Source organism: Bison bison, unplaced genomic scaffold, assembly GCF_000754665.1.
Source record: "Bison bison bison isolate TAMUID 2011002044 unplaced genomic scaffold, Bison_UMD1.0 scf7180017864088, whole genome shotgun sequence".
NCBI lineage: Eukaryota > Metazoa > Chordata > Mammalia > Artiodactyla > Bovidae > Bison > Bison bison.
The window spans coordinates 755,563-779,226 of record NW_011494660.1 but is presented as its reverse complement, the minus strand read 5'-3'; the positions used below and the strand labels follow the sequence as shown (position 1 = coordinate 779,226).

General features: G+C 37.5%; 1 protein-coding gene across 2 annotated transcripts in view; it reads right to left on the bottom strand.

The window, feature by feature from the left end:
- Positions 1-23,664, bottom strand: part of UGGT1 (UDP-glucose glycoprotein glucosyltransferase 1) — a 111,428-nt gene that overhangs the window by 87,184 nt on the left and 580 nt on the right. For both annotated transcript variants that reach the window (XM_010837951.1, XM_010837952.1), the window contains exons 2-10: positions 19,152-19,287; positions 14,612-14,694; positions 11,765-11,895; positions 7,722-7,834; positions 5,926-6,100; positions 4,487-4,583; positions 3,554-3,632; positions 1,500-1,600; positions 727-826 (exon numbers count right to left, since the gene is read on the bottom strand). In XM_010837951.1, coding sequence (XP_010836253.1) covers positions 727-826; positions 1,500-1,600; positions 3,554-3,632; positions 4,487-4,583; positions 5,926-6,100; positions 7,722-7,834; positions 11,765-11,895; positions 14,612-14,694; positions 19,152-19,287 — 1,015 coding nt within the window. The remainder of the gene's footprint in view (positions 1-726; positions 827-1,499; positions 1,601-3,553; positions 3,633-4,486; positions 4,584-5,925; positions 6,101-7,721; positions 7,835-11,764; positions 11,896-14,611; positions 14,695-19,151; positions 19,288-23,664) is intronic.

Sequence of the window (23,664 nt, the reverse complement as noted above, 5' to 3'; positions counted from 1 at the left end):
CAACTGAAGCAACTTTGCACACACGTGTCAACAGCACACACGACTAAATAAGGATGTACTACATGATTTTTAAGTCCTATCTAAGTGTTTTCCAAGACTAAACAAGTAAACAAATTTATTTACAAAAGCATTTCAGTTAAAACACCTCATTCAATTACTCAAGTAAAGGACTGACAATCATTTAAGTTTCTGAAAATGTGGCTTTTACAACAAGTTTGCCTCATATTTATGAGAAGTAGAGGACCTTTATACAACTGAAAGCAATGCAGAAAAGCTGCATTCAAAACCTTAATCAGTCACTATATCAGTGACTGACAAACCTTTATCAGTCAGCCTCTATAATTCATTTCCTTCATCAAGACTGATTAAAACGATATATATGAAACTGTTTAGGAAGAAAAGCACTAGAGTCCACACCAGACCCTAGATTAGTTACATCTGCATATGTTAAATTTTGTTAACTCATCTAATCCTGAAAGGCAGGTACTGTTACTTCTGTTTTATTGCTGAGGAACATGATTTTTTGCAGTTATTCTCCTCAACCACACAATGCAAGGGTGCCTTCCTGAAAAGATGGTACCATTAGTAGTACAGCACTAGTAGCAACAGAACTTTAATTTTCTAAGCATTTTCATAATTCAGTGGCTTCAACATGGCGTAAGCATGGACATAATTAGACGTGTGTTAAAAAGAAGACTGCCTCAAAACTGTATTACTCTGTGTTACCTGGCTTTGGTGGGAAAGTTTTGACTGAGATCCTTCATAATCACGAGAGCTAACTCAACAGGTGCAGCCAAGATCCGTGCAGCAGTCTGAAAACTTAGATCTGCAACAACGTCAAACAGAAGTTGAAGTGTATTAATCTAACACAATGAGAAATAGGAAAAAACACTGATTTCCCATTATTTTCTTGGTAATTAAGAATGCCTTAGAATGCCACCATTTCAGAGCGTGTCCAGGTTTTACTCAATTCACAGGCCCCTAGAGTGTTTACTGTAGCCGTTCCTCAATCTGCCGGCATAAACACTAGGGTACATACAAACACATTCAGCACAGGATTAATCCATCCCAAATCCTTTTCCTCCTTCTGAATTTACAACATATCACAAAATATAGCAAAAGATTTTAGTAAATTATCTTGGGAAAAAAACTTTGACATACAGTTCTTTGGACCAAGAGCACATCCTGCCATACTGAGATGCCTTCAGCATCCAACTGTTTAATAAATGTGTACATATAGAAACACAAAGATTCTGACAAGCTTGTTTCTAGTTTTACAAACTAACACATCTGGGCAAAGACAGAAAGATCTGGTACTCTTCCATACATATATATTATTCTGCTAAGTGTTATCTGTCTACAAAAGGACTTCCTTCCATTTCTGATAAATCATAGTAAATCACACAACCCTTAAAATCTGTGAATAAATATGAACAAATACAAATTCTAACTTTTTTAACACCGTAAAATTTAGAACGATTCTTCTACATTTTTATTACCTTGCAACTGCCAGACTTTTAAAGGTGCCATTTCATTGGTGCTCTCAACGAGATGCTTTCTGAGTTCTTTCAACTGTCCCTTCAGGTCAGGGTGCAGGTCTCTGAAAGAAACACAAAATCAATTCCTTTCATGTGTCTTTTCTTTCCCAAAGCATTTAGAAGTTGACCTCAAATTTATCTTCACGACTTTTCCCTCTACGTAATAGAAAAAATCCTACAATATAGGAAAAATATTAAAGTATAACTACTTTTCTTAAAAAAAATCAGTAAGTTCATTTAAAAACTAACACAATTTTTAAAATGCATCCCTACAATAGTGCTTCTCTCTCTGAGGGGATGGAGAGGAGTGGGACTGAGAGTATGGAAGAGAGAGGACCTCAACTCTATTCACTGTGTTTTACTCAACTTGTTTCTTCTTTTCTTTCTTTAAGGAAAAGAAGGCATTATGTTGAAGGGAAAAAAACTCAATTCACAGTTTTTTCATACAGAAAAGCAAGTATGATAGCAACAATCAATTTTGAGTGGTGAGTACGTGGGTATATTATTCTCCTTTCCTGAATCTTTTTAATTTCTCAAAATAAAACTGGAAATACCTTGCTGCCGGTCCCAAAATGAATTTCTTTCAATACCTGCCCGTAAATCCTTTACTCACGTGAATATAATTCAAGCTTTCCAAAATAATTGGACTTTTCTTAGTTCTATCTCAAAATATAGTGCATTCTATTTAAAGTTAGTAAAACAAATTTTCAAAGTCAGACATACATCATTTAGATTAGAAACAGATGGAATAGACTAATTGTTTTTAAATAACTCAAAATTTCTTAAATACAACATGCCAAAAGTAAAACATTTACTCAGATCACTCACCATCCAACCAATACATTCGAGTTATTACAAACTTTTCTTCATGACAGAAGTGTCTTAAAATGGGTCAATTACTTTAAATAGCTAAATAACTATTCTGAATGTCCATAAAGGAAAATGTCTTCAATATTCTACACAATACTGTGCTGTAAATACATGAAATCATAATGCTATCCAAAAAACAAACATAAAACGTGACTATGAAAAGGAATTATGGAAATCTGGATGCAATAAAAATGGACCCTGACTGCATACTAATGAGGCCATAATTGGCGTTCAGCACAAAGAAACGTACATACGCACAGGATGAACTCAGTCTGTGCAGTCACTCCACATGAAATCATCTCTGCTAAACTTTAGTTACACCATTTTACTCAACCAAATGTTAAAGCTAAAGTGTATGAAACTACATCTACATATACTATTTCTATTTTTTTAAAAAGCACACCATAGATGTCCTAATTAAGATTTCCCTGAGCCCTGAGCAGAATTCAGGGCTCAGAACAATGAGAAGTCATATCAGAAATAGCTACAACATTTAAAATAAGAGCTAAGATTTTTCAGGTAAAAAATTCTAAGACGCTTTCATAAAACGGTTAATGAAAAAAAAAAGTTAATGAAATTTTCTTCAAAAAGCCATTTTCTATCTTCTTTCATATAAATCAAATTGCAATAAAATGTATTTCAACTGAACATATAAAATCCTCCATACCTATTATAACTCTTTTGCAATTTTTCAAGCTATGCTGAGCATAAGTAAATAGCTATAAACACAACATTGTAAATCAACTATACTTCAATAATTTTTTTTAAAGAGACAAAAAACAAGCAAAAAAAAAAATAGCTATAACCTCTTTAAGTTAAAATACACTTGATTTTCTCAGGAAAAGATTACATAAAATTATTAGATTTCTCCTACTATGTGAATCAAAAAGTGGAATGTAACTTTAATACCATCAACTACAAGGTCCAAAAAGGGAAATCAACTTAAGCCATAGGAGGCAGTCATAGTATCATGTAAGAATAATGTGCTTCAGAATTACTAAAAATCATAAACATACTAGAAACTAAATGGTCATCTTCTCATATCAGAATACATATGTAAAGTACTCTTGAGAAACAGGAGATATAGTAATGAGAAAGATGATACTTACAATGCTAAGCCTAAAGAGTTAAAAGAATATACATACCTTAACTTTCCAAAGAGAAACCCTTGAACTTCATCAATAGGATCACTTTCACCAATCACTGTGGTGTTAACTTCAGTTCCTACAAAAGCACAGCAATTACATGTCTAATCATTCAGAATATAAAAATAATAACTTCATAAAATTTGAAAAATATAAGAAAACATTTTAAAATACCTGAAACTAAAATAGCATTTATAAATGTGTTTTTGATATATCCTGTGTTCCTGGATAAAGTAAGAATGTATTTTTCCTTGAACTTTGAAAATTTTTACATTTAAATACTTCAAAATTAAGAATAACAGGTATTTCAATATCAAAATTCTGAGGAATTTGTGACTAGGCAACTTAATCCTAGATATAATTATTGAGAACAAAATGATGAAGTACTAGGCTACCTTCCATGTACCAAAATCAATCATTTTTACCTTTAAAATAAAGCAAAAGACATAAAAAGAGTACACATAAACCTTGCTGAAATTAAAAACCCTAGCATATTACAACAAGAAGTAGCCATAATAAACTGTTTCCAAGTCAGAAAATAACAACAACAAAAAATTAAACTGTTAATTACATAATAGTTTAAGATTTCATATTGGATCACAAGTTAATTACTATTTGTGAGCTACTTATTATCAATAACAGTAGCTACTACTTACTGAACTTTATTTTATCAAAAACTTTGTAAAATTTTTTTACCTATACATCTTATTTTCTCCTTACAAATACTTAAAAAGGCATATATCATTAACCACGCTCTACAGAGTAAAAAATTAGGACCTACAGAATTTGTCACCCAACTCGAATATAACAGAACCAAGATTTAAACACAGCTTCATCATTCTCCTAAATGTATTCTTTTTCATTAAAGAAAAAAATTCCCCTTTAACTTGTCGTATCTAAAGAAAACGCGTTGGTCTTAATTTACAAATTCACCTTTCACCTGAGTATCATCCTTGGCCTTGTACTCGGTGCTCTTAATGGCCAACTCCACACCGTAGCCAGAGAGGTAAACAGGCTCCTTCCTGGGGTTCTGCAGACAGAGCAAGCATTCCATCACCACCGAGCTCCCACGCCATCATGACCACCTAGCTCTTAATGCACCACGGCATACAGAGTGCAACCACATTAATGTCATGCAGTCATCACCTAGGATTAGGCACTCATGATACGCTTTAACTTCTATGGGAATCCTGAGATTGTGGATCCCGCCACAAGTGTGAGAACCGAAATTCCAAGGGAGAAACAAAACTGGATGAAGGCATAGTGGAAAGCCTAATGGCCACCAAACCATACGAAGAAATGGAGAAAATAACAAAGAAGTTCTGTACCTACATAGGGTTGAAAACTGGTAAGGTTTCAAACCTTGAAGTGCTTTGTTGAGACCATGTGTGTAAATGTGTGTGTACACTTTTTAATGAATTTAAATGTCTTCAGGTAGGGTTTGGGCTGACCAAATGTCACAGGCTTACCATCATCCTAAATGAGGATGGCCTTTTAATACCAGCAATAGAGCATAGTGGGACAGGGTCAAAAACTGGATACTGACAAATCTGCTTCTGCTCATGTAAGTTTTCCTTTAAAATTTTTATTCCACATGTACTTAACAGTATTTACTGAGCTCAATATGACAAAGAGACTTTAAAGGCTAATGATCTTTACATATAAATATTTTAAATGCTAAAAGCTACACAAAGTTTGAAAACCTTAATTTCAAACCCATTCAGCTAGATTTTCTCTCTTTAGACATTCTCCTCCTTCTACCAAATGAAAAATTCCAAAAAGGAGGGGGGAAAAAAAGGGTTTAGAAAGGAACTGAATTCAAGAATCAGTTTCATGGTATGATGCCCATATTAAATCTGGATGAAATTAAATATAATTTGCATGGTTCATTTTGAAATAGAACGTAAATTTTATACTGGTGTTGTTTAATTGCTAAGTTGTGTCTGACTCTTTGTGACCCCGTGGACTGTAGCCCACCAGGCTTCTCTGCCCATAGGATTTTCCAGGCAAGAATACTGGAGTGGGTTGCCATTTGCTTCTCCGGGGGATCTTCCTGATCCAGGGATCAAACCTGCATCTCCTGCTTGGCAAACGGATTCTTTAGCACTGAACCACCTGGGAAGCTATTTTTAAAGCATAATTTTATTTTAAAATTTTAAAGCATAACTTTATATAGTCATTTTTAAAGCATAATTGTTTATACTTCTTCAGTAAGGCAAGCAAAGTATAAATAACAGATCTGATGAAAGTACCACAGTTTCCAAAGAAGTAGTTCAAGTCATTTTATAAAGGGGAAAATTATTAGCTTAAGGGCTAAGGTTTTCATGGGCAAATTAACATTTAAAACAGTTATAAAACAAGTCAATACTTACTGATACATAATGTCTGAATATGTAATTTATTTTGCCTGCATTGCTTTTTGAAATAAGTTGTCGGTGGAAATTATAAAACTCCTTAGAGCCAATCTCAGAGTAGAAAATAACCACTGAGCTTTCAGGATTAGATGAGGGGTATCTGTGATCTCCTTTGAACAATAAAGGTTTTGGTCTGAAAATAAATATTAAAAGCTTAAGACTGTTAACTTTAAAAAAGTTTTTAAACATTAAAAACAGTACAAAATGAAGCTACAGCAAGGATAATTTAAGTAAAGATTATACGCATCTTAATAGAAAATTGAGTATCACAATCTTAAATAGCTTTTAGTTAGTAAGAATACTGTCAGATTTAAGTCTTATTGGTCCATAATTAAAAATAACAAATGTAAATTATATAAATTATAAAATGTAGACTTTGACTAGAAATTGTTATCAATTCCTACAGGAGGGGGGAGCCAGGAAACAAATACATATCCAGACCTCACAGTACTAAAACTTTAGTAAATTATTCTACTATATAAATAGCATATAATTATCTTTTTATCTGAAAACCTAAGTGTGAGTAATGCAAAAGAGCGGGGATTATTTTAAGCATATAACTGCCCAATCACAGCATCTCCCTTCTCTATCATTTTTACCATTATGATCATCCTACTACTGGATCTAACATTTATTTAGGTTTTCATCATAAATTTTGAAACTCTGCCCTCAAGAAAACTCCTTTAAGAATGGCATCAAGGTATTAACAGATCATAATGCACAGACGTTATGACCGACCAACCCCTCTCAAGGAGGTACACTTACATGTACTAAGTGGAAAATGCCTCTTATAAAAATAAACCCACCTACCTGCATAAATGTATAACCACAGGAAAAAAGTATAAGAGGATATATGCCAATCCATTAAAAAGTTACCACATCTCAGAAGAGGAAACATTATCATTCTTTTCTTTATAAAGGTGTGCATTATTGTAACAAATGAAACACAGAATTTTTTAAGTCAGTCAACTTGCTTTCCCCAGTGAACAGCACTTTGCCATGCAGCCAATTTCAAAAGTGCACACCTCCCCACTGAGATGGCTGAATGCTGCTCACTGCGTTTCTGGTTATCACCCTGAGGAAAAGCACTCATGTCATCTGGTGGGCACAGGACAGATGCTGAGTAGGTAATTTCACTAAAGAAGAATTTCCTCACCTAAAACACCCTTGGCACTTCTGGCACAGAGCAACATCAAAGAGAGAGATCACTATTATCCTATTTACAAAAGTATGAGAGGATATACAGAGGGGTTACTGCCCTAGCCAGATAGCAAGAAGGACCTATTATTTGTCCATCACAGGAAACCTACCTTTAAGTAAAAAAGTCAGCCATTACCAACTTAATATTCAAATTAAGCTTGCAATTATCTTAAATAATCTCCTTTGTCTGAAAGTAATATTATCCCTAGAGATCATTACCATTAATATCATTACTCCAGGTACTGATTTAAATACACAGAATATTCTTTACTAAGCTGATGAAAAAGCCTATGTAAGCTCTCTGATATAGTCATTACTAAATAACAGTAAGTTCTCTTATTATCTCTATTTCAAAACTAGATGAGGAAAGAAAGGTTATATAATTTGCTTAAGTAGGCAAAACTATCTTAAGTGATGGAGTTGGGATTTAAATCTAGTCAGTCTGGTTCCAGAATCCATATTCTAAACCACTATATTTACGAACTACAAAATCCAGAAGAAAAATCAGAAGAAAGCACAATGAATGCATGACACTTAAATAAACACAGATGTACCTTTCAGAGGCTGTTAGCAGAAGAGTCTCAAGGGTATCAAAATCACAAGTCTTCTTTCCATGCACTGAAAAAAATGAATTACATCCTTCTGGTGGCGGTTCATCAGCTGCTATCTGTCATTTAAGATACAAGACATTTTTAAAAATAATTTCTAACCAAAGACAAGAGAAAAATAAATATTCTAAATAGGTAATAAAATGATAATAAGACATCAGTGAAAACAAAGGCAACACCTACTGCACATTCATTATGTGACAGGAGTAAGAGCTCTCTGCTTCACTACCTTCCTTATTTCACCAGTTCACCTAGCTCCTCCCAGTATCACTCCATGAAGTAGATGTTATTATTATTCCGAAAACAGAACTTTAAAAATCTATCTTAGAAGACATCAAAAGCTATCCAGGGAATAGAATATGTACCTTGCAGAAAACTAAGGTTACAAATGGCAGCCGTAGGTGTCAAAGTGCAACAATGCAGTCTTGAGTGTAATATGCAGATTAATGCAAAGCCCCTCCCTGAAACAGGAAGAATGACACTGCATCTAAAAAACCAACAGGACCGAAAAGAAGAGTATATATGGAAAGGCAAAATCACCCAAGGAGCACAGTAAGATATTTAAAAGAAAGGCTGAATGAGTTACGGGGTATGTTCAGAGGAAAATGTACTAACGCCCAGGCATGACAACGCAAGTCCACCCGCAACCTTAATGAGAGGCTCACCGACATGCACGAGTGTGAAGAAAGGAAAAAGAAAGGACGTGATGACAAGCACTGCTATACGCACTGATGTCATTTATGTAATATATTCATACTAAATGTTCTTTTCTATGGCTGGAATACAAATAATTAAGAAAAGAGGGGAAGAAATGGAAAGCTTGCTATGAAAAATTAACATTAAAACTTTTCATTACATTCTTTGTCTCTTTTTTAAGTTACTACAAAACTTCCAAACTTCTATTTATAAAAAGAAAGAATAGTACAATAAAATCCCATGTACCCATGATGAGTATTTCGGTAATTATCAATTTATGGCCAAATCTTATTTCCTCCATTTTCCTACCACACTTTATTGGATCATTTTGATATGCACTCCAAATAACATTTCATGCATGTTTCAGTATCTTTCAATAAAACATAAAAATTACTCATTTAGTTTTTTTGGCCACACCACGTGGCTTGCAGAATCTCAGTTCACGTAAGAGAGATTAAACCTGGGCCATGGCAGTGAAAGCCCAAAGACCTAACCTCTAGACCATCAAGGAACTCCCAAAACACAGAGACTTCTTTTAAAAACATACCACCATTATCACTTTTAACAAGTAATCCAGGGTTTCTCTGGTGGTCCAGTGGTTAAGAATCTGCCTTGCAATGCAAGGGACACCAGTTCAATCCCTGGTCCAGGACAATCCCACATGCCACGGAGCAACTAAGCCCAGGCACCACAACTACTCATCCAGTGCTCTAGAGCCCGTGAGCCGCAACTACTTTAGCCCACTCACCCTAGAGGCCGTGCTCCACAAAAGAGGCCACTGTAGTGAGAAGCCCAGGCTCCGCAGCTAACAGCAGCCCCTGCTTGCCACAACTAGAGAAAGCTGTCATGCAGCAAGGAAGACCCACCACAGCCAAAACTAAAAATAAATAAACAAATAAAATCTCAAGCTTTAAAATAAACAACTAAAAAAAAAAGTCACACAGTTCCATGTTGATGGCCATTGGCAGCATAGTTTTTCTGTCTTCTCAAATGCCCTCATTAGAGCAAAAATAAAAACAGAAACCAATGGACCACAACTATGACAAAACCAGGGGGAAGGAAATCTCCATGATATAAAATGCAAAAAGACCTGCAGTTATCAGAGGTCATGGAAGCAGAGGGAAACTGCAGAGATTCTAATGATTCTGAGAATAAGAAAACCCTGAAACAGCTAACAGGTTTCAGGGTTTTCTTATTCTCAGAATCATTAGAATCTGAGATGATGTAAGGCCAAGTATGATGGACCAACTGGTTTTGTTCAGCCTAATATTAGGTAAGCACACGGCAGTCTGACCTCTGTGAATGTGGAACTCACAAGCTAGGACTCCCTTCCAGGGAAGGGCCCCAGGCAAAGGAGAAACTTTTGAGGGCAGAATAATACTTGAGTAGGACAGAAATAGACAATAAAAGAAAAAGTCCAAATAAAATCTGAAGAAGGGAACAGAGTCAGGAAATTTCAAAAAGCAAGCTACCTTTTTTTTAAAGTCACCATAGTTTAACAAAACATAAAATCAACAGGATAGGGAACCAGGGAAGTTAAAGAAAACAAATTTCACATCAAATTGAGCAGAGAAAGTCTCAGTGTCAAATGCCATACAGAGCTGCTTTAAGAAAAGAGGGGAAAGAACAGAATAACACTCTTAGCCTTACAAGAAAAATTCTGCAGTGATAACGATATACTGGGAATTCCATGGGAGTCCAGTGGTTAGGACTCAACACTTTCACTGCTAGGGCCCAGGTACAATCCCTGGTTGGGGAACAAAGATCCCCTGTAAGCCACCTGGTGTGGCCAAAAAGAAATGTACAGGGCAAACTGCGTAAGTTACTCAACAGAAAAGAAAGGGACGGAGGGAGACCTATAAACTAAGAGAACACACTCCCGCCAAAAATTAATAAATTTGTAAAAAAAACGAGAAAACTAAACTATTGTATGGAGAAGCACTCTTGGGCAATGAAATGGTTTTTTTAAAAGAAAACAGCAAATGATTCCAAAAGAAGAAAGAGACTCCTTTTGAAGGGCAAAAGTCAGCTGTGGCGGGCACACAGCACATGCAGGGCTTCCATGGTGCCAAGCCAAGTTCAATTTCTTGACCTGGGTGAAAATCACAAAAGTGTTCCCTTCATCATAATGCATCACACTATACATTTCTTGTGAGTTGCTGTCTATACCAGTTTCACTTCAGAATTAAAAAATGGTTTTAAAATTAGCATTTCTTTTATATCAAACATACAATCAGTGTACAAACAGCTTTGATTCTCTTGCTCTCTATTTTTTTTACAAGTTTGTTCAACTCAAAATCCAGTAAGATCCACACATTACATTAAGGTGACACATTTTTAAGTTTCTCTTGAAATTCCTCCTTCCCTCTTTTCTTTTTTTTTTAATGTATTTGTTGATAAAATCAGATCATTTTGCCATAAAGTCTTTCACATTCTAGCTTTTCCTGACCATAGCCCTGTAATATTTCTTCACATTTCCTATCTGCTGTTCTCCTGTGATCTACAGACTGTGATCACCCTCGGGGTTAACTGGTTTAGCAAAACTGTATCTCTCTCTTCAGCTGTGCTATATAAATGAAGTCTGTAGTTTCAGGGTTTTTGCACAGGCATTTTTTTCCCTTAAATGACAATAAGTGCACATTCAGTTCAGTTCAGTCGCTCAGTCGTGTCCGACTCTTTGCGACCCCATGAACCGCAGCACGCCAGGCCTCCCTGTCCATCACCAACTCCTGGAATCCACCCAAACTCATATCCATCGAGTCGGTGATGCCATCCAACCATCTCATCCTCTGTCGTCCCCTTCTCCTCCTGCCCTCAATCTTTCCCAGCATCAGGGTCGTTTCAAATGAGTCAGCTCTTCACATCAGGTGGCCAAAGTATTGGAGTTTCAGCTTCAACATCAGTCCTTCCAATGAACACCCAGGACTGATCTCCTTTAGGATAGACTGGTTGGATCTCCGTGCTGTCCAAGGAACTCTCAAGAGTCTTCTCCAACCCCACAGTTCAAAAGCATCAATTCCTCGGCGCTCAGCTTTCTTTATAGTCCAACTCTCACATCCATACATGACCACTGGGAAAACCATAGCCTTGACTAGATGGACCTTTTTTATATGTTATTTGAAGGTTGAACATAATCAGTTTTGCTCATTATTTACAAACAAATCATAAATTCTAGAAAATTGCAGGTAGAAAAGGTACAGTGCTGTAACACAATGACAGGACAGCTGCAATATAACCAATCATGTTATACAACCCCTAAAAAAAGTACTGTCACAGGGAAGCACTGAACTCACCTGCTGGAAGGCTTGTATTGTAGCTGAGTAGGAGCGAAGAGACAGACAAAATTTCAACAGATTCTGCTGTAGTGGTGACAGAAACTGAAATGCAGCTTTCAATATTGCATGATAATAGGAGTAATCAGTGCCTGTCAGGAAGAATATCAACCAAAATAGTTCTATATAACTACAGGTATCCAAATAAGGTAGCTCATAAAGTATAAAGCTATGTGTTACAAAAGCAAATGTTTGCAAAATGTTTACAAAAGCAAATAATTGCAAAATGTTACCACTATACTGTCTTGCAAAGTGAAAGTGTTAGTTGCTCAGTCCTGTCTGACTCTTTTGCAACCCCATGGACTGCAATCCTTGAGGTTCCTCTATCCATGGAATTCTCCAGGCAAGAATACTGGAGTGGGTAACCATCCCCTTCTCCAGGGAATCTTTCCGACCCAGGGATCAAACTCGGGTCTACTACACTGCAGGGGAACTCTTTAACCTCCTGAGCCACCAGGGAAGCAAAGCATACTGTCTTGAGCTGTTGTCAAATGCTTAGAATTATTTAGAGTATGCTGTGCAATTGGACTATTCCTCTCTTCAATCTTCAATCCTTTCTTCACTATTCCCTCTCCCTGGACTGAGATTTTCCCACTTACCTGGATGACTAACTCCCACCTTCTTCCTCAGGAAGAACTCAGTTTATGAGAGCACCTATCCCACGGAGGCATTCCCAGCCCCTACTCCCACACCTCAATCAATCATGTTCCTCTCTTCTTTGCTCACCTCTCTCACTTAGCATATCATTCACTCGTTTACTTAATCACTAACTACCCCCCTGCAATAGTCTTTGAGCCCCTGCACACAGAAACTATGATGTGTCTTTGTGTCCCCTGGCACATGTTATCTATTCAAATAACCCAACAAGACTGAGCAATGTAATGAGGAAGTACAAGATATTAAAAGATGCTAATGAAACTATGGTTTGGGGAGAGGCATTGAAACAAATTATCTGGGGGAAAAATACATGTAGCAGTATAAAAAAATCCCAAGGATATATTAAATGAAAATCACAAGGTACAAAACAATATATTTAGTACACTATTTTTTCTTACTGTTAGAAAGAATAAGAAATAAGAATACATACTTATGTATTGGATTGGCCAAAAAGTTTATTCAGGTTTTTCTGTAAAATAGAATGGAAAAACCTGAACAAATTTTTGGTCAACTCAATAGTTGTAAAAAAAAAAAAAAGAAGAAGAATGAAAAAAATACTGAAGGCTAAACAAATTAATTTTAAATAGTTATTAAAAAGCCAAGAGAAACAGAAGGAACAAGATTTTTCTGTGTACAGCCTTTTATATAGCTTTGGTTTTTCTTCTAAAATTTTACTTTATAATGAAGTATAGTTGATTAACAATATTATGATAGTTTCAGGTATGTGAAGCTTTGACTTTTAAACTATTATATATTTTTGAAAAATTCAAGAAAAATATTTAACATTTTAAAAAGCAAAATGTAAAAGGTTCTGTATGACATTAGCACCTTCAAAGTAGAAAAAGAGATCAGAAAGAAATGGCTTAAAATGTTTTGTGAAGTCACTCAGTCGTGTCTGACTCTTTGTGACCCCATGGACTGTAGCCTACCAGGCTCCTCCGTCCATGGGATTTTCCAAGCAAGAATACTGGAGTGGATTGCCATTTCCTTCTCCAGGAGATCTTCCCAATCCAGGGATTGAACCCAGGTCTTCTGCATTATAGGCAGATGCTTTATCGTCTGAGCCACAAGGGAATGTTGCCAGAGTGTTAAAAGTGACTATCTTTGGGTAGTAGGAGTATGAATATTTCAAATAAAGTGTTTAATATACTTTTATGGTCATTTTCAAGAATTCATACTCTCCTAACTTCAACCAAAAACACACTAGCATTTATATTGAAGAAATTTCATTTTAAATGTCAGAGTTAAAATTTCACTATAAAAACCACTTTGATAAGTTTGTTTTATGAAACTGTAAACTAAAATGATTTTTTTGGTTACCTGAACAATTCTAGTTGACTCTAAATTACTTAACTAAAACTTACAGAAGTTTGTTCAAAACTTTTACATATTTAAACTGCAAAAAAGATTTAGACTTCACTTTTTAAATATGCTCTAATTTTTTAAATCATAAAGTTAAAAATCAATTCAAACATTAACAGCAGTCACATATTTATAATTTTTACACACTTTCACTTCCACAAGGACTTATGCCTGTCAATGCAATATTCAAGGTTTTAACTACTCATGTATCAGCATCTTTGACTATTAATGTCCATATTCTATATAGTTTACATTGAATTAGAAAACGTTTGTGAAAGCTCATCAAAAACTAAACAAGTATACAGTTTACATTAATTTGACACCTGACACTCTAGTTGTCAGTGGTTGGCATGCGTAATGGAAAACATTTTGGATGGCACTCAGTGAGAAGAAACTCAACAGATAACAGATCAGTTGAGTAATAAGTTCATAACAAAAGAAAGCGAATCAAATCTGATGGTTATTATGTCGATGCTAAATGATTCTAAATGAATTTGACTTCTGCAAAATATTCACATAGCACTTTCAATAAAAGAACATAAAAGAACAAAACACAAAGCGGGGGGGGGGGGGGGGCGGGAATCAAAGGCAATTCTTATTGCCAAAGTTGTAAACTTTTTCAAAAATAATTACTAGTTTGTGTTGGCTCTGCTGGCTGCCATGACAATTCTACTCACTAAAGACAAAAATGTTTTTCATTAATTGCCATGCCACCATACTCTGAAAGAGACCAAATTTCTAATACATTCCCAGACACCAAAGTCAAAGAAGCATCTGCTTCTATTTTACCGTGATGATCTGATGATCCGATATTTTGACTGGCTTCTACAAAATCCCAAAATTTCTCTTGACTGTCTTCTGCTAAAAACTCACTGAGAGAAAAGGGGGAAATATCAGAAACAAAACAACTTAATAAAAATCTTCCAATATAAGTTATATTACTAAGGAGAGTAAAAATAAGCTTTAAGTTTCCAAATGTCCAAAGCTTAGTTGTGATAATATATATTATATATGAATATATGTCATATATTTCAATAAAATATTTTCTAATTTAGGCACATCTTACTAATTAGCTATTAATAATTAGCTTCATAGTTTATTCACTTAATAAGTTCATAGGTATTCCTTAAGAAGCCTAGAATAATAGAAATGTTGTAACAACAGAGAAGTCCCAATATAAAGAAAGGTTATGAAATCTCATTTGTGAAAATGCTGTCAGTAGTGGAAGCAGAATTAGGAATTTCTAATTCTAGTACTAGTTCTGCTCACTCATTTTCTGAAAGACTTACAAAGAACAAAACAACATGTTTCGCCTAAGGTTCTCCTGAGGAAAACATGAATCCTAGAAACATCTCTAGGAGACTGAAGGCAGCATGCTGTAATCTTTTTACATCCATAAATCCAAACTTTAAAGGCCATCAAATTTTAAAGTTAGCACTGATTTAATAAAATCAGGTCTCAGAACTTAATGCCATCTTAATTTTTTCCTTGACTTTACTGTACCGACCTAAAATAAAATAAAGGCTATTCTACACTTCCCTTCATTCAGGGCCTTTAAAATCCCGAGAAGAAGAAGCAGGTACTCATTGAATGATTCATGTAAATCGGTTATCTTCTCCTCCAAGCCATACCAATGTAGTGGTGGTCTTTCCCTGTCTTAGAGCAAACTACAGATCTGGATCTCAGCTTACCTAGCCAAAGGAAGATTTTCCCATTACTTGTCAACACTGGGGTGTACAACTCTCACTCTACTCCACAGCTAGACACAGAAATATGGGAAAAATAAGAAACATTTCCTGGTAATGCACAGCTTCTCTAAAAATAGGTTTCTGAAAATACCCATTATAATAATGTATTAAATTATTTAGTGCCTCCTTGAGTGTGGCATTTTTCTAGGCTTTCGAGCAACTGACACAGACATCACACACATCTTATAATAGCTTACAGTCTATTAATGTCTTACAGGTATTAAGACAGATTATGATGTGTAAATAAATGCTAAATTCATGAATTAAAGCAGCATTCACAAGATAAGTGAGCAGAAGGGGGAAAAGTAATACACATTAGTTCTGAGACAAGGGTTCACTTAAGCTAAGACCCTCCTTCAAAGGCCATATGCACATAAATATATAATTTTCATATAATTACAGGAAAACATAAACATCCATTCTTTCTCACCCCAATGCATAAATAAGTCTTACAATGTCTAAGTGTCAAACAGTCTCAAGAAAATTAATTACCAGATCCACTGAACTAAGCCATGGAAGATAAGAACAGTATAAGACACTATTAAAAGGAATGCTGCCATTTGCTTCCAGTGTGCTTCAATTTGTTTGCTTTTTGCTCTAAATTGTTTTTTAGCTTCTGATATCTATTCCACTGAGTAAAAAATCAAGTTTTACAGATGAAATTCTACGGTGTCTGGGACTTGCTTTACAATGTCTTAGTGGGAGAAGGCAGGAGGGTGGTGACAGTGACGGTTATTGGACTTGAGCTGACAATTGCTAAAACTGGGCGACAGGCAGAGAAAGAGCATATCATATAGAACATTTTTTCCATTTATAAATATATTAACTTTCTTAAGGGCATAAAGGTAGTAAAAGAAAAATCTGGAATTTACATTCCAGTCTCTATCACTCAAATCTTTCAAGCTGCATTCTCAGGCCATTGTAATATTTATGCATTCAATAAATGATTGCTTCAATTTTAACAACAGAACTTTATTTATACAACGTTTTTGTTAGTAACTATAGCTGCTCAAAACATATTCAGGGCTCTACTTCAATTAAATATTGATGGACAAACAGAAGCTACAAACCCTTCATTAGCATCAGTTCCAATCTAAGAATACACATGGGAATATTTTCAGTCCCTAAGGGCCAGAAGCAAAGAAAGCAAAATGTCTGTGTTAACTGCATGCCTCGATGTGTGGAGAAGTATCTGACCCTTCAGCCTCCCACCACAGACGTGCTGTGACCCACCATCAGTGTCTGCCGTGGATGCGGGAGGGAAGGATGGTGGCCTCAGCCAGCTCTGAGGTGAATATGGAGTGGTTTCAAACAAGCACAGCATGTTTTTGAGTTGTCTACCCAACCCTTTACCCTAGCAAACTATCTGTAAATAGCTACAAAGGAAAACTAAAATGGTGAACCCAAATGGCAAATGGCCAGGATATCATGAAAAGGGGCTATGTTTGTTATGGGTAAACTGGGGTGAAAGAAATAGTTTATAATACTCACTTCACTGAGATCAAAGAACTGAAAAAAATTGATCAATTAAGGCTGACAACTTGAGCATACTTTCTCAAAAGTCCATAAGTATATGCCATAAGACTCTTCTAAGAAAATATCCAAACGCCAGTAAGTTTGTTAGTATAAGTGAGAGTAATGGGATGTAACCTAGTTATGAATATTGAGCAGAATATCTTAAAACATCTATTACAGACAGCTGCACAAACTTATTTGTAAAGAAGTAGTAAATCTCAGTGACTTAGACTGACACCAGGCAAATCATCCAAAATAAGATGAGCAGAAAGGAAGAAAAAACATTCAGTTAGTTATAAGAGTGCTAGCCCAGGCAGTCGCAGACCTCACATGCCTGCACACTTCACTGCTACAAACACCCAAGATCTAACAAGGGGCTTGGCCTATTTATCTAACTAGTTATTGTAACATCACCATGACATATAAGCAGTGGGGTCTGGTGGGGCGGGCAGGGGTTTGTCAGGGCCTGGGGTTTGTTTCTGCTGCCCTTTAATTGCTGAGGAGAGGGAGGCACGGAGAAGTGACGGCAGAAAGCCTGTTCGGCAGAAAGTTGGAAGGCTCCTCAGCAAGTCAAGACCAGCTCCCGCATGTCCCATGTTCCTACCGGCCTCTCCTCAATACAAAGGAGGCTCTTCCTTAGGAGGTACACCATCAACACAACAAACACTTTGCTCCCATCTTTCTAGAGATTAAGGAAAGATGTGAGAAGATGAAATTCTAAGTTGAAGGTCACAAAGACAGACCACAAAGTTAACTGATGAACAGTTCAAATTTCCAGCTCTATCAAATTCTGAAATTACTAAATGTTTATCGTTCATCTACCTAAGTGTATGCTTTAGAAAGATTCGCTATAGGTCCTAGCTATATGTTATTTGAGATACAATAAAAATAAGCTTCCCTCTATAAACAAAAAAACACTAAAAGACAGGTATCTGATTATACTTATATAACAACCATTTACTAAAAAGTATATTTGGTTTATAAAATCTTCCAAGAAATCATTGACTATATTTTACTTTATCAATTTTAAGACTTTTTTTTTTCCCCCAAGTTTGGGCAATCTTCTTTACTGAGAAATTGAGATGCATGTTTTCTTTTTTCCCCTAAAAACACACGTCTGGTTTCTACAATCTGTCTACTAACTCCTTCTTGCGGTTCATTGAAGGATTGTCAAGTTTCCTTCAACTTTCATTTTCTTCCATACTCCCCAGACCAGAGAATCTCTTCTCGTTTGAGAGGTAACAGTGGGAAACTTGGTGTGACTTACTGCATATTCACTACACTCTAAATCCCTTCGAAGCCTAGGCCTTTGAAACTCATTTTCTGCACCAAGACCCCGGAACACAGCAGAAGTAGAAATGGCTGCATGGGGCAGAAGGCAAACAGGCAAGAACCAGTCTTGCAGTTTCTTGAAGCCCCAGATGGTACTGAGGTAGATGGGGTAGGAGACTAGGGTCCAGTATGTTTCAGGAAATGCTGCCCAAAGACAACTGTCGATTTTAAGACATATCATTGTTTTAGAAAATGCTAAGAGTGAAAGATGCTACCAATTTTAATTGTGAGATAACAACTTGGCTGCATTCGGATTTTGGAGAAGCTAACATCAGATAAGATGTGGACACTTTCTCAGCTTCCCCCTGCACTCTTTTATCTGGGGTCTGTCTCCTTCCGAGTTCTCAGGAGGGGTATGTCCTCCACCTGCATCTCAACAAGATCTCTTCTCTTTCTTGTATTAAACACCCCTTAGCACCCTGTTCAAATAAACAGAAATCTTCCTTTAAGTACAACACTCTCTTCCCTTATCAGCATATTTATACTCTTCCTGGAAGACACCATAATAACTTAACCAATTCAGTATACCTGTCTAAAGAAGTCCCTCAGGATCTGCCATCAGTGCAGTCCTAGCCTGCAGCATAATCTGTGAAGGGACTCAGCATGGTGCACGGTGAGTGGGGCTCCTACTAAATGCATAATGAGAATCCCACTCCCTAAAAGCTCCCAAATATTCACTGGCAGAGCCCACATTTTCAATTAAACACGTGAAAGGAAAAAACATGTCTTCTTACCTGGCTTCTAATAACAACGGAGTGGAAAACCATTTTGTTGTAAGAGAGGTCGTAATGGCTTTTGAATCTGCCTTAACTGAGGAAAACAGCCATAGTCCAGTAAGCATAGTCAGAAGGCCCATTTTACAGCAAAGTCCTAGAAAGGGAAAAAAAAAGATTTTTCTACAAGGCGATGTTTAAACCTGAATCTTAATACTTAGAGACACAAAAGAACATGATTGTGACAGAAATAAAAATGTTTCCAAAATATAACAGCACATACTATCTATAGATAGTCGATAGGTGTTAGTTGATTACTGACACACAACTAAAGGTGTGTCGTTCATTACACTCTTTTCTACAAAGGCTGCACTTCATCTCCTGGGTGCCTATACCATACAGAGATGTTAGCCTCTCATTTCATAGGCTTCTCTTGCTGTGGAACAAGGGCTCGAGGGTGTGTGGGCCTCAGCAGTTGCAGCATGGGGGCTCTGTGGCTGTGGTTCCCAGGCTCTAAAGCACAGACTCAACAGCTGTGGTGCGCCAGCTAAGTTGCTCCATGGCATGTGGGATCCTCCAGACCAGGGATCAAACCCATGTCTTCTACATTGGCAGGTGAATTCTTCACCACTGAGCAACCAGGGAAGCCCAAAAAGTTGCTTTTAAAAGAGTGTGAAGTTCAGGTACTGTTGGCTTCTTGGGAAACAAAAAAATTAATATGAACGTTCCATTTATAAATGTGTAGTTGTTCAGTCGCTAAGTTGTGTCTGTCTCTTGCGACCCCGTGGAGTCCGCCAGGCTCTCTATCCATAGTATTTCCCAGGCAAGAATATTGAAGTGGGTTGCTATGTCCTTCTCCAGAGAATCTTCCTGACCCACAGATCAAACCCCCGTCTTCTGCATTATAGGTGGATTCTTTACCCTCAGCCACTAGGGAAGCCTCATTTATAAACAGATATTTTTTTAAAAATCAACATTAATAAAGACTAGGACTAACCAAACCAGACCTCTGACAATGAAACCTGCTAGCAGGTAAGTCCTAGCTTGGGAGGGTGTGGGGGGTGGGGGGGACGGACAGGAAACTGGAAATGATGTAGGCTCCTCTCCCGAAGTAGCAAAAGTTATTGACATTTCCTGCAGAGGGGCAAGCAAGGACCCAAACTGTTACATACAATTTAAGACCACTCAAGAACTCTCTCAGACACCCTCCCCTGGAGGTTCATGGACTGCAGCCTCAGAAACCTGCTCCTCATGATAGAACATCAGTTAGTAATAGAGACCTATGATCAATTCCTGAGTTTGCTAGTTACCAACAGTTTAACCCCAAGCATGTTACCTAATAACTCCTCCGCCCTTACCTTTAGTCTCCCACTCTCTAAAATAAGAATAACAGTAACTGCCATGGGGGAGAATGAGAAGGCAACATGAAATCACTTTGTAACAAAAGTCACTTTGCAGCGAAAGTTACTTTTTGTACTGTGCCAAGCATGTGCCAAGTACTACACAAAAACTAAACTGCTCTAGCAAAATATGTCATAAGGAAGAGAAGCTAGAAACTATGTTCTAAACTATAGAATAACAGCTCATCACTATCACAAGGCCCCAAAAACATTCCTTGGAAACGTATCCTCTGTGGCTGGGGGGGAAAAACCACTTTGCTGTACAGCAAGGACTAACACAACATTGTAGATCAGCCATAGTGCCTGCCTGCTCAGTTGTGTCCATCTCGGTGACCCCATGGACTGTAGCCCACCAGGCTCCTCTGTCCATGGAATTTTCCAGGCAAGAATACTGGAGCAGGTTGCCATTTCCTCCTCAAGGGGATCTTCGCAACCCAGGGACTGAACCCGTGTCTCCTGCATGTGCAAGCAGGTTCTTTACCACTGCGCCAACAAAAAATTTTTAAAATCCTACCCCCAAATCAGTAAGTTTCTAAACCAGAGGCAGCGCATATGAACTATGTTCAAGCAGTAATAATGCTCCAGCTGTGTTCACAATTTTTCCTGCAGGGACCTAGACATGTTACCCCCAGCAGTGATGATTCCAGATGAGAAACTGGATGCCACTTAACAGTACTCCCAGATGGACCGCATGCAGAGAGTGAGGAGGAGGCTCCTCCCCACTCACCCGAGCAGACACCCACATTTACTGAGCAATTACTAGAGGCGGGATCACTCTGACTGTGCCACTGCCAAGAGCTCTGCAAACAGCACGTTCCCCAGCTCACCTCAGTAAACAGCAGTGCCTGGCAAATGGCAGAGAGTCCATAAATACGCTGCATGATGGGTGAAACACTATCACCCCCACTTTAAAAATAGGAAAATGGGAATTCAGAGAGGCTAAGTAACTTGCCTAATAAATAGCAATACTTAGAACCTACACATGCCTGTTTTTAAAAGTTCTACAATACTATGCTCTCTGCCCTGGCTTTAAGAAGGGGTTCTTAACATCCAGACCTAGACTGAGCATACAACTTTATTACGAGACCCAAGACAAGTTCAAGGATTTCTAGGGCAGAGTCTTTGGGTCCCAAATGGCCAAGAGAGGTACAGTTTCACCTTGAAACCAAGGAACCAAGGGAGCAATCAAGCAACCAGCCTGACAGGTCCATACTGGGACTGACTTTGGGGACAGAATGTGAGCTCCTCAAGAGCAGGGAGTTTTGTTTGTCACAATCACATGCCTAGCATAATGCCTGGAACACAGGAGGCCCTCAACATAAACAAACAGATTCTGTTCATTAACAGATGAATGAAAAGATCTGGGAGAAAAAGGGATGTGGCACCAAACGCAAAGGCGCTCAGAAAGCCTAGGACTTAACAAGGGTGAAAATGAAAACTACGCATCATGACTCACCCAGAGATCCCCTAGACCTGTTTTAAAGACACAGAGAGAGTTCTTGGGGTGCCGCAGAGCATCATTAGAGATGGAAAAGGGAGGAAAGCCATACATTAATGAGCAGCTTTCCCATACCCAAACCCCACATCCTTGATACCACAGGTAACACCAGAGGAAAAGACTGTTCACAGAAGTCAAAATAAGAACCTTTCTGAGTGGTCATTTATTTGAGGATACCTTCATTTGCCGAGATCCCATATCACTCTGACCCCAGTAGTCCTTCAGGGTTGCTTATTAAGAGGAGTAGTCTGCAAACTAACGGTTGGCAGAATCTTCAGTGTGGCACTGCATGATTACAGGCATCACGCTTATGGCATGATGCATAAATTAAAAAGTCTTTAGTAAGTTCCAGGCCCAAATGATTCATCTATAAGATCTAACGTGTGGCCTGGCTTCTTTAAATTAAAGACACTATCTCTTGCTCATTTATTTAAAGTATTCATCAGTTATATTCTGGCAAGTGTTTATCACTTTTGAAAAATAGAAAAGGCATAAAGTTCTAAGTCATCACCAACTTTTTCCATTTTTAAACTGAAGAAAATAGCTAATGAACTCAAAAAAAACACTTAAAGGTTCAGGTTAATAGATGAGTTTCAACATATATGACAATAGCAAGGAAAAATATTAGGAAGTTACCTTTCTTGAGAAATAAATTTACTTCTGAAATAATTAAATTAATATACATTTATACCTAGAATTTTCTCCATAGTTCAATCTAGTCCCCTCAAGTTGAACACACACTGTGAAGGGAGTTATAGTACTGTAGAAAGCAATGCTTATTTCCCTTATTAAAAATAAGTTCCAGCTAAGTATATCAAAAGCAAGTCAAACGGAAAGGCTACAATCAACCCAACTTTTATGCTGCTGCTGCTGCTAAGTAACTTCAGTCGTGTCCGACTCTGCGATCCCATAGAGGGCAGCCCACCAGACTCCCCCGTCCCTGGGATTCTCCAGGCAAGAACACTGGAGTGGGTTGCCATTTCCTTCTCCAATGCATGAAAGTGAAAAGTGAAAGAGAGGTCGCTCAGTCGTGCCCCACTCTCAGCGACCCCATGGACTACAGCCTACCAGGCTCCTCCATCCACGGGATTTTCCAGGTAAGAGTACTGGAGTGGGGTGCCATTGCCTTTTCCTTTATGTTGCTATCATATAGCTATTTAAAACGTCTTCAAATATCACACTAAAATTGTCTGGCCAAGTGTATGATGAATGTTTTCAAAATAGTTAGCACACAGTAAGGCATAAGACCCCAAGACTTCAAATGAACAAACTATGCTAGTTTTCAAATCTGGCAAAAAATGCAAAACAATCTAGATTCTGGCCAAGGAACACTGAAGAGCTCACGCCCATAACTCATTGGCGATGTACGCGGATCTTATTCTTCTGGCAGGTCCCAGGCTAAAAGTGAAACCGGATCATCCAATTTCCAGTCAACAGATCCTTGAAACAAACGAAAACGGTAAACAAAATTCACCACCCGAATTCATTTTAGGGAAAACAGAAATCTATAAAAAGATCCATCTTTTTCCCACCGGAGTCCTGCAAACCGCTGGCTCTCAACCTCCTTGGGGTCAAGCTTGGTCTGAATTCGTGTTAGGACACGTCCCCCACCTCCGTCTGCACTTGGGCACACGGG